Genomic DNA, 12,412 nt, shown 5'->3' with positions numbered 1-12,412 from the left:
TGTATCCTATTTCCTTAACACCCATTGATAAGTAAAGTATTTAAGGTGAAAGAGAACTGTGATGAGTTATTGTGAATGTCAGTCAAGGAAGTTGAAGGACTGAGAATGCAAATTCATCTATACATGGGAGTCATATTTTCCTAATATTTTTCTATTATTTTACATTCCTACTCGTTAGAAGAATCTAAAGCAAGAAGCTACTAGGAAAAGGCAAGGAGCCTAGACTACAATAGCTTTTACCAGAGAGGTTTCTGAGAAAATCCTGTCAAAACTGAGCAGAATCATCCCATTGTTGTATCCAGAGACTATTGCTTGCTTAAAATTGTGGACTGGGCAAAACCCCAAATTGCGGACTTGCATACAGCAGAATTATGTACAAACACTAGAAAGCGTTGGCTGTGTTGCAAGGTGTGGATGGACTCATACTGAGAAAGCACATGTTCCTATTAAGTAGACATCTCTGCAACAACAAGACACCTGCAGCAGAAGCTGTGCACGACAACACATGCAACAATCAAAACAGATATAGAGGAGTAGGCATAATATTTCTTATTAGTGATAGCAGCAACAGCTAGGCAGGTTCTTGTGCCAAAGGCTGGTCTATCCCCTCTTAAAATGCAAAGGTGTATTGCTGATTGGAGAAATTCTGCCATATTCCTTTTGTGTTTCTAAGGATCGTTAAACTGATAAAGGGGATAGAGGGGCGGGTCCTTCTGAGTTCCTGGTGGTTTAGACAATCTAGTCCTTTAAAATAACATTTAGGGGTGAGTATGATGATGGGCGTATCACCACCGCCGGGCTGGCGGTGGCGATCCAGCCGCTATCTCAACCTGATTCATCCCCGCCATATTATTATGGCGGGGGTATCGCTGCGGACGCAGAATGCGTCCGCCGCTTTTTCGCCATTCGGCAATCATTCCTATTGCCGGCTGGGCGGAGCTAGAGCACAATATGGTTGCAGGGCCTAGAAGGCACCACCATCCATATTAGGATGCATGTTCTCAAAGGCCTTTCCCATGGAAAGGCTGGCTGGGATGTGCTTTGGGGGCCCGTTGCGGGCCCTCAGGGGGTTCGGGGGTGCACTTGGGGGGTTCCAATGGTACCCCTCTCCATTCACATGCACAAGGTGGCAGGCACCGCGCAGTGCTTGCCACGTTGTGTGTGGGAATGCAAAACATGTTTATTTGGCATTGCGGTGGGTGCTGCTGTAAGCAGTACCCGCCACAATGTCAATTATGCGGAATCCTAATTAGCGGTGTAGGACCACTGCACGTTTGACGGCCAGTCCCAGCACTGCGTGGATAGTAAGCAGACTGAAGTCCGCCTGCCATCCTAATGGGCCCCTTAGCTCCTAAACCCATATTTTTACATGTTACCCTTACCATCAACTTATGACATTTACATGTTCTGGGATCATTTACTGTTGTCCTTAAACACATTTGGAACACGTCTAGTATTGCAACTCACCCTTCTTTAGTCTTGCTCGTGAAACACCTCTGTTGTACTGTTTAATTTTTTATAAAACTCTTTAATGGAGCTTAAGTTGCTTAAAAAGTATGGGATCTGAAACATCATCTGTATCATACCATTTTTACACGTTTAAGTATAGTTTTCTTTGGGATCTTCTAATCTTGCCCATAGCAGACAGAATCCTGAGTCCAGGAATTTATACAATCACTCCCGTATGCTATAAATCAGGGACTTGTGTTGCTGTTCATTCTGTCTCCAGTGAGTTTGTTCTGTTTGAGGTTTTAAATCACTTGTCTTTTTCAAATCCAAAGCATTATCTACAGAGTCATCATACCTTTTGGAATTTTTGTAGATATTCTTTTCCAACAAAAATCTCCCTTTCTACCACCATGTGGGTCTATGCCCTCACACCACCCCTCCCATCTAGGAATGTATCACTTTGTTATTCGAAGTTGCTTCTGGCTCCACAAGGGAAGGTTTGATCTTGGGTTCTAAAAATTGCGTCTAACACCTTGCAACACCCTGCAAAGTACTCCTTTATCCAGCCCCTCCGCATGTCCCCCACACGCTGTACTACATTGAGAGTGAAGCCTCTACCCACTCAGTCTTCAGGCATTTCCACTAGAATGGGATCTTCATTCATGTCAACCTTGACTTTGGTTTGCTTACTCAACAGACTCTATTGTGTTCTGTTGAACATTCTGATCTTCTGATACTCTGTATATCAGGGGTATCGAACTTTGATTGAGAGGGCAATCCAGGACAGATTTTCGGGATCTCCATTTGAGATACATTTGCATAAAATAAGTAACTGTTCTTAACTTCTGTCATGAATCCGTCCCTGGTGAACAAACATCTAAAATCGCTATCAATGTACATAGCACAAACCCCTAAGCACTAATATGATGGCCATCCAAGGCCCCCTCACTGCCTCAGAAAGGCATGATTTATTTAATAGGAAACCAATGTTTGAAAGACGCGAACAGTCTGTGACATATTCATAGCCTAAAAAATCAGGGGCATATTATCAAGAACAGGCAATAAAATTATTGCCGCTTTATCGGCAGGAAACTGCCGCTAAAGCGGCGATAATGGGCTTGATAATAGGTCCTTGTGATTTCCCATAGCAGCCCAGGTTAACACCAGAACCTGGGCTGCTATGGGAATTCACAAGGGCCTATTATCAAGCCCATTATCGCCGCTTTAGCGGGTGTTTCCTGCCGATGAAGTGGCGATAATTTTATCGCCTGTTCTTGATAATATGCCCCTCAGTCATCCAGATCTAGATTGATCAGACCCATAATTAAGAAGGTCGATTTAGTTTTGTGGTAGGCAATCCACATACTAAAAAATATCACCACCTTAACTTGGTTTTAGCCCCTCAGATGTTTGTTGTGGTTATTTCACTGATACTCTCGGATTAGTGCCACCAGAAGAATTCATATCTACCCATAGCCTGGGAATGATTGGTCGGGGCTCTGTTTTCAGATTATGCCATGTTTAGTAAGCAAACCAAAGTCAAGGTTGACATGAATGCAGATCCCATTCTAATGGAAATGCCTGAATACTGAGTGGGTAGGGGCTTCACTCGCAATGTAGTACAGCGTGTGGGGGACATGCGGAGGGGTTGGATCAAGGAGTTCTCTCTGTTGCTGTATTAATTATATTATAGTCTTTCTGTCTCAAGCTGTACCAGTTGTGAAAAAAGCCCTCTCCTTCATTATAGATCCTCGTCTTTGACTAAGACTATACCTCACACAGAGGGCACTTAACAATCAGTATGTCCCCCGGCAGTGGACTTTAATCCTATATGCTGACACTTCCTAAATTTGACGACCTTGGCATCTGCAGCAGTAGATACTTCACATACACAGTATCTGAATATTTCTTTTCTTTTCTCTTCCTATCTTTCCTCTTTTATTATTTCTTCTTGTCTTCACTGGTCATGTCAGCTTGGGTTCAGTTTGGGAGCAGTCGCTTTTCTAGGTTCAAGGTACATACTGGAAGGCTGTCATTAACCCCCTTGTTTGATGCTCCCACTCACTCAAGGCATCTGCGCAATCTCATGGGAATGTTTCAGGGGCTGCCTAGGATCCGTCTGACATACTGATAAGTGGAAGATGCTTTGACTGAGCAGCACCCAATAGTAAAGACCGAAATGTTTGGATGAAAAAGTCATCCAGTGTGGGGGAATCAGTACCTTAACCCTAAAAACCATGCTTCAATCACACAGTGGAGCCAGCTTCGTAGCAGTGGAAGGAGTGGTCAAGCTGTTCTTCTGGCAGCATTTTCTCTGGTATACTTGCCAATACTGGCGTAAGTGCAATTAGATATGGTCCCTGTAAACTCGCTTATAATAAGGTTCATTCGCAAGAAATGAGGTTGGTACATTTGAATTCAAAGGGAACACCTATTAAGCTACAAGTAGCATTGGCCTGTATTGAATTGTATTGTAATTGCATTTCTATAGCACTTACTACCCTTGACGAGCCGTCAAAGTGAGTTGTCCGCAAGTAGCACGCTACTCCGAAACCCTGAAAGGATTAATGGTGAATTAGTGTAGTGAAATATGAAAGTAATTTGAGTGGTGGATATGTTAGTCAGTTAATTGGATTGAGAAGGATAGTGGAGGGCTAGAGGAAAAGGTTTGCATTTATATAGCGTTAGCTGCCACTGATGAGGTGTTGAAGCTCTTTTTCAATGAGTTGCACTCTACTCCAAAACCCATTTAGGATTAGTGGTGAATTAGTATAGTGAAAAATGAAAGTAATTTGAGTGGTAGATATATGTTCATCAGTTATTTGGATTGAGAAGGATAGTGGAGGGATAGAGGGAAAAAGGTTTGCATTTATATAGCATTAGCTACCACTGATGAGGTGTTGAAGCTCTTTTTCAACGAGTAGCACACTACTCCAAAACCCTTATAGGATTAGTGGTAAATTAGTATAGTGAAATATGAAAGTAATTTGAGTGGTGGATATATTAGTCAGTTATTGGGATTGAGGAGGATAGTGGAGGGACAGAAGAGGGAAAACGATTTGTATTTATATAGCGCTTATTACTCCTGGTGGGGTGTTGAAGTGCTTTTTCGGCGAGTAGCACGCTATTCCAGAACCCATAAAGGATTAGTGGTGAGTGAGGGAGTGTGCGTAAGTAACCGAGGCAAAGTACAACAGCCCTGTGTGAGCTGCTGAGCTCTGAATACTGCTGTATCCATAATGTTAGAAAACACTCTGCTGTGGCAGGAACTCACTCCAGAGATAACAATACTAAAAACTTGTTTTTCAAATCTTCCATTTCTAATTGCTGTAAATGACAGATGTTCCTATCAACCAATGCATTGTGCTCAATTTACCGACTTTCTGGAGGATGGAACTTGTGACCTACCAATCAGTGCTTAGATCTGGCAGCAAACATTTAATTCATTGACAAAATAAAACTGTGACACGATTACATTCCTGTCTGCATTGGTCGGGAAAAGTAAGAGGAGGTATACACCATAGACGGGATGTTACATTCTGCAGTGTAAAATGCTGAACATATTTATGTTTCCTTTCGGGTACATTAACCCCGTGGCTGCGGCCGGAATTCCGCGCCTGTGCGGCACATTCCGATCCCGGGCGTGGTTATGACGGCTCCTGCCCGTCATCAGCACACGCCCACCGTAACTCATGACGGCCGGGAGCCATCATCAGCACTGAACGGGTTAATTTCTTCTTTTCCCCTTTTCCCTAATCTTAGTGGTTCCATCTGTCTTGCACTTTGACCGAATATATGACATTTAAAAAATTATTGGGAGCAAGAATTAGCCTATGTGATGATATTAGGATTAGTCATGTCACACAAATGATGACTTCAATAACAACAGAAAGTGACATCAGTGCAATGATAAAACTATTAAAATAAAAGTAAATTGAATAAAATAGCACAAGAAACTCATTAATATAAATGAACGGCTGACAAATGGTAGGGGGTCCGCACTCTGATGTATGCAAAGCAGCTGTATGAAAATATTAGGGTTGTATGAATAGTTCCCCTGAAGTGGTACTCCTTCATGAAACCCCTACAGGACCCAGGAACTGCTTTACAGTAAGCGCAGCTCTAAACAAACAAAACTATTGTTCAGGTTATGGCCCTTCCCGCCAGGTGCGATGTTTAGCCTACTGAGAGCGACTCAACCTGATATCCAAAGGTGTGAGTCTTCCACGCAATGAGTGAGACCTAAGGGGTCTGGTAGCAGAATTGATGCATTTCCCTGTATTGCCCATTAGGTGAAGCCACCTGCACACATTTGAAATGGAAGAATGTGTATGAGTGAGTGAGTAACAATATGCCAAGAGTGCTTCCAAATTATGAGATATGATGGAGCTACAGGTTGATGATGAAGAAATCTTCTCCTGAACCATGAGACCATGAGAGAGAGTCCATCTCACAAATTCCCTGAAACGCAACCAACACAGGGCTGACATCATCCCTTAAGCTCCACCCCTCCCCTTGTTCGGAAGAAAAAAAAAATACCTCGGACCATAATACATCACACAGAATGGGGCTTTTAATAAACCGTTAAAAACGATCAATGGTTGGGAAACGGAATGCCAATGGGGAGGAGGAAATGAATGCGACGCCCCGCAGGTTTTTAATGTAAAAACCCACGTTTCAACACTAAACATTTGCTTTGTTTTTTTACCCTCCCTCCCCCCCCTGCAAAGTGATGAGGAGGCAATGAAGGTGTGAAGGTGTCAGGAACCGAGCACACAGAACACATTGTATGATCCAGACCAGCCAGATACAGCATGGGAGAGATTGTGAGAAAGAGATGTTGATTTTCTTAGCTCATTTTTTTTTATCGCTTCAGTTCCTTTTGACGCCGAACTCTATTTTTAGAATTTTTTACAGTTATGCATAAACATTTATTTGATAAAAGACTCTTTGAATGTCGTGTCTCGTGTGCGTTTAACCTTCTTAATCTCGTTGAGATGGTCACGTCGCTCACCCAATAGCCCTCGAGAACACCCACCCACAGGTTGATGATACGCCTTCTTTCCCAGTCCGCCACCCTCAGCACCACTCGAGGAATAAATATGCTTCCGCCCCCTTGCCTTTGCTTTGTCCCCAGCAGGGAGCAGTCAGAAAACGCCAAGTCTCTCCCCCACTGCACGTTCAGTTGTGGGTTTTAAGGCACAGCTGCAAAGGGTCTTTTGGAGGACTAGAGTGCGTGCCCTGTGGAAATGAAGGGTTTTACTACCTGCCCTTCCACATGCCCCTTTGTTGTGCTCGACCAGGGGGCCTCCTGTCAGTGCTTTAAATGGGCCTGTACTGCCAGGCAGTGAGTACCAGCACTTCTTTTCATTCAAAGGGAGAGTACTGGCGCTTCTCCGAAGATCACAGGTACCGTGGGATAGTGAATACCTGCATTTCTTAGTTTCCAGTTCACATACTCCCTTCTTCAGACGGTGCTCTCCAACATCCACTCGGTGCTGCTGAATGTGATCCTCTTATGACTGAGTGAGGGCTCTTCTGAGTTCAGCTCGGAGGTGGACATGTGTCTCTTTGTCCGTGCCCTCCTCGGATAGCTGTGGCTCTGAAAGAGGGAGTAGTCCCCATCAAAGGAAAAGCGGTGGTGCTGAGTCCTGGAGAGTTCCCTAGGAAGGAGGCAGGCATTTCCCAGCTTGCCCCGGCGGGGTGGCATCTCCTGGTTGGAGTCCAACAAGCACAGGGACATGGAGGAGCCGCCCATACTGCTCTCGGTTTCTCGGTCCTCTGAGGACAAGAGGGCAACAGTCTGCAGGTCCTCAGAGGCCCTTCTCTTCTGTCTGTTCAGTTCAGTCATCATAATGTTTGAGGGGGCCGATGAAGCCTGAAAGGCTTCGTCCTTTGGGAGGTCAACTCGCAGTTGCTCGGCGGGTGGCTCCTTGGCAGTGATGTTGATGGACTGTGTGAGCGTCTCGTACTTATCATCTCCAAGCTTACAACTGGACTGGGATTGACTCCCAGGCTGGTTTCCATTAGTCTGTGAGTACACATTGCTGACCTTTGCCTTCTGCTGATCATCCTGGTTGCTGTAGACCTTGTACCGAATCATAAGAATGATGATGAAGACGAGGACGGAGGCCACAATGATACCACCGATGATGATGATCATTGTGCCACCAAGGAACTGGGTGTGGATGGACCGACACTGAGTGTTTTCACCCTCAGTGGTAAACTGCACACAGCCCACGACACGGGTTGCTGTCAGGGAGGTGATGCCATCGTCATAAACAGCCAGGACACACAAGTCGTAGTCACGGCCTGCCGCCAGATCATTTACCAGAAATGTTTTACTCGTGGGTGGGATCATCCTGAAATGAGAGAAGAAACAGGTGTTAGACAATCATCTAGCTGACCTTCTCCAGTGTTCTAATTGATCTACATTGGGTGTTAGCATTAAAGTCCATCTTAAAACACTCCATGAAGATGTTTAAAAAAGTCTGGGTTGGATGGTTAACAATCAATTGGGAGCCCATGTCTTTGAGCATTTGTTGATGTGTCTTTCAGTATACCAGTGTTGCATTTTCCGCTGTTCTTGTGACTCTCCATTAGAGAGTTTACTGAGTATGTCACACAGCGCACCTGTAGGTGGTTTCTCACAATATACCTTAAGGTGGATTCTCCACAGTATGTTTAGATTTGGGCACACCACAATGTGTTTTGGTGGAACCCTCATCATGTGCCTGAATTTGTGTCCCATAGCATAGTTGGGGTGCATTTTCTAAAGATAATAATAAACACCGGGAGTACATATTCAGTAACAGCTGCTGTGACTGTCCCTTTTTCGGTGGGTTTTGAGTTCTATATATTCTGTTGCTTTGAACTCTTATTGATTCCATCACCTCCCAGTATGCCCTCCTGGATTTCCCACATAATGCATGAGTGCCTCACTGCCATATGACTACAGTAGCTCTGCTGTGGTTTAAAGGTGGAACTTTGTGTGAAATAGATCATACAAGAGATGAAGAAACATGTAGGCAGGAAGAACCCCTGGTCTTGCTGTACTGAGGAAGATTAAATTACAAGAGACATATTTTTATTGAGCGATCTCAAGAGCATTCAGAACAAGTATTGGTAAAGCCAATAGGTTTTATGTTAACCACCAGCCTGTTGGCATTGACAGTTTTTGTTTTGTTTTGTCAGTTAGACAACTTTAGTAGAAAAACTCTAGAGCCTAGTATTTGCTACTGTGGTAATTGCCAGAATTCTGAAGCATCTTCTACCTCTGATCAAGAGAGGAAAATATAGAGCCTTTTGTAAAGAGGGTGGTCAGTTTAAAAAATGCTCAGTCTAGTTCATGAAAAAAGAGCACTTTTAGAACCTTCTCCTCACCCCCGTTAGATATGAGTCCATTGTGTTACGTACTCCCGGAGTATCTGACATCAACAGTACGTTTATTGATGTGAATCCAATTTAGCCAAATTATTACCCTCCCAAACATATGGGTTGACAAACTGTTAAATGCTTTGAAGTAGGTTTATTATACGAAATGTGTTTACCAATAAACTACTATGTTGATTCATGGAAATATATCGAAGCTTCTTTTCAACATGTCACTTAAACTAAACTGGTCAAAAGGAAGACATAGTTTGAGCATTGTTGTGTTTAGATTTGAGATGAAAGCTTGCCATACATCATTCTGATACTGCTGAGATTGCCATCCAACTGATTGTGTCCTCATAATTTGTCAAGCGCAATGTTCGCATGGAGTATGTGTGGTGTCCCAGAAGTTGGGATAACTTTGAAGTTATTCCACTACACAACATCCTTTGCACAAAAACAGTAGGCATGAGTGCAATGAAAAAATTAGCCATGCAAGACATGCGTTAGATCAGTGGGGCATGTTATTGTTTAGAAGATTGAATGTGGTGAGGAGGGTAAGGTCTGGGCCATCCCTCTCATATCATCAAGTTTAAACGAAAAGACATAAAATGGCCTGCTAATGTATAGCTGCGTTATCAACGTAAGTTCCTTAAATGAAAGAAGCATTTTACATTGCAAAAGCTAATATGTTCTTGGCAGGAAGCCACTCTAACCTCATTGACTACATTATGTCTGATATGAAAGCTTGGATTCTGAGAGGCAATTTAAGGTCATCGTGCAACTGGAGAGTGAACATAACCAAATAGATTTCTCTCTTTCAAACCCTATTTTCAAAGCAAGATAGCATCCCCTATTAAATATAATTGGATGAGGTAGAAAATTGAATACAAGAAGAGTGGTAAGTTGTACTAATTTCAATCAATAGCTGAAGAAGATATATTTTTGGGGATTTAATTTAACTTGCAGCTCCGCTACCTCCAGCCGAAACTCCGTGTAAGATTTAGGATTAAGACACTTAAAGAGCATGATATAAACACTGAGGCTTCTTTGCAATAACCTGTTAAATGCTGCAAGTTGGGTGTTTTGTGTTACAGGATTATCAGAAGGTAAATATAGCCTACATTTGCTAAAATGTCTGCTAGAATAGTGTGTAACTTTAAACAATGAAATGCTACAGGAATATTACTTTGAATGTAATGTAGTATCTCTATCCTGATCACATCTAGCACATAGCTTGCACTGATCTACTGGCCACACAAAAAAGAATAATCAGGTCTATTAATGATTTGAGAATGTCTGTCTGATCATGTAGGAGTAGCTATCCTGTTTAATATTTTCAGTACAACAGGGTTCGATAAATAATATGCATACTTTAAGATTATCAAAAGAAAGTTTCTTAAGCCACTTAGTTACCCTGTGAAAATTAAATACGTTTGTTAAAGATATGTAAAGAGAATATGCTATTGGACGAAAAGGTGAAATTTGAAACAGTTGAAAAGTGAAACTTTGAAATGGCAATTGTAAGATTTGTGAATTGTAGTATATTTTGTGTAATGAGCTATTTTACTCACTAGGCTACATGCAAACTGATAATAAACAATACATTAAAACAAACAGCAAACTCCAGACTCCATTGTGAATTTTTGAAGCATGTTTGGTTAAGGTAAGACTTATAATCTATTTAATCAAGCCTCCCAATATTTCTTTGTGTATTCGGCCCATTTAGGAAAACAATATGGGCTGGGTGTCAGCCTTTTATAAAATTCCAAAAGAGATCAACAGTTTGTATCACAGACTAGGTATGAAATCGACATGTTTACCAAAACGTGGCTCCAAATAATTAAAAAAAGTAAGAGGAACAGTTCACAAATAGGTTTAAAAGGGACTTCAGCCACAGTCTAGCAGCAAGTGAATAGCATGGAAACTCCACAGTCAAATCACAAACATTCCAAGATGGAATCCTGCTGAGGATATCAGAGGATTCCACAGTAGGGTTTAATAATTCTTCACAAGGCAAAGAATGGCAACACTATTGGTTCAGGCATTCACTCCCAAAATCATTATAAATCAAAGCCAAGCCAGTAGGTGCATTTACCATTCTCCTGACACTTAGGGGTCAATGCATTTGTTTCCCTAAATCGAAACTAAGGTTAAGAGACTCAGGCCTAGATGTATCAAGCCTTTTGCGATTTGTTAAGGCCGAAATTCGCAGAATTTCGGCCTTAACGAATCGCAAACGGACATTTTGCATCTTTTGGGATGTATGTGGAATTAGCAAAATAAGGAATCGCAAAAATTTGCGATTCCTTATTTTGCTTAAGCATTTAAGGAATCGCAATTTTGCGATTCCTTAAATGCCATGTATGAAGCTTTTTTCAATTGCGAATTCAGGTTAAGGAATCGCAAATTAACACCAATTTGAGGTTCGTGTTAATTTGCGAAATCCTTTCAAAACCCAACATTTTGCAACTTTGAGGGTGGCATGTGACACACATACATGCCCATAGGGCATGTATGTGCGCCATATGCACACACATGTAAGTTTCAGGGGTGCAGCAGGGTGTCCATGAGACACCCCTGCACCCTTGAAATAATTCTCAAATTGCGAATAGCAAATTGCGAATTCGCAATTTGAGAATTACTTCACAATCATTCCTATGGGCCTCCTGGCCCATAGGAATGCATGGAAAATTATTCCTTATTTGCGAATTCACAAAATGCGAATTCGCAAATAAAGAATAATAAGGAATCGCTAAAAAAAAGCGATTTTTTACATACATTCCATTTTGCTAATTCTAAATAGCGATTCGCTAAAAATCGCTATTTAAGATTCGCAAAATGGAATCTTGATACATCTAGGCCTCAATCACAAATAATCTCCTGAGCAGAGATGTTTATCAAGCAGGAAATGGGGTCCCGGGTTGGAATGATAGTAAGACGACTCATGGAGACTATGTCTGATCTCATTGCTGTACAAGTAGAAAGAAGAAGACTGGGATCATTTCCATTCATTGAGCCGATATGCACATAGAAAGCCACACAAATGACAAGGATGAATGTTCCTATTTAGTGCCAAGCTGTGTGCAAATTCCAAGTGTGATCCCGTGGTCCAAGTGTCTCCTTGCCAGAGTCCTTATAAATCATGACAGAAATTCTGGGCTCAGGGAAAAGTACACAGAAACCTACGAAATAAGGACATGCTGCTTAGCCTACATAAGGACTGACAACCTGTGCCCATTTGATAAAAGTCTAAGGTATCTTGAGCACAAGCCCCGACGACATCAGGTATTGAAAACCAAGGGACACAAGTTTAAGGTAAAACCTGATATACAAATTCATAGTTATTGTATAGTTTGATGTGTATAATAACTTCATTTATTATTTAAACATTATTGCACTAGCTGATCTGAATACAGCTCTAAAAGTCGGACCTTAGCCTGCATAGTTCAATCAATCAACCAATCAATCAATTAATCAATCAATTGATCAGGATGTTTAAAGCAAGGCAAATCACCTGTGAGGGGCTCAAGGACAGTTGTGTGCGAAACGATGTTTTCAAATAAAACTAGGATCTTTGAATTTTTCAAGA

General features: G+C 42.0%; 1 protein-coding gene across 1 annotated transcript in view; it reads right to left on the bottom strand.

Annotated features, from left to right (window-relative positions):
• Positions 1-6,025: 6,025 nt before the first annotated feature.
• Positions 6,026-12,412, bottom strand: part of LRFN1 (leucine rich repeat and fibronectin type III domain containing 1) — an 805,820-nt gene continuing 799,433 nt past the window's right edge. The window contains exon 7 of the mRNA XM_078661333.1: positions 6,026-7,811. Within this exon, the coding sequence (XP_078517459.1) occupies positions 6,917-7,811 (895 nt within the window). The 3' untranslated portion in view covers positions 6,026-6,916. The remainder of the gene's footprint in view (positions 7,812-12,412) is intronic.

Source organism: Lissotriton helveticus, chromosome 9 (genome assembly GCF_964261635.1).
Source record: "Lissotriton helveticus chromosome 9, aLisHel1.1, whole genome shotgun sequence".
In the NCBI taxonomy this organism is placed as follows: Eukaryota; Metazoa; Chordata; class Amphibia; order Caudata; family Salamandridae; genus Lissotriton; species Lissotriton helveticus.
This window is presented reverse-complemented; position numbering and strand designations above follow the sequence as displayed.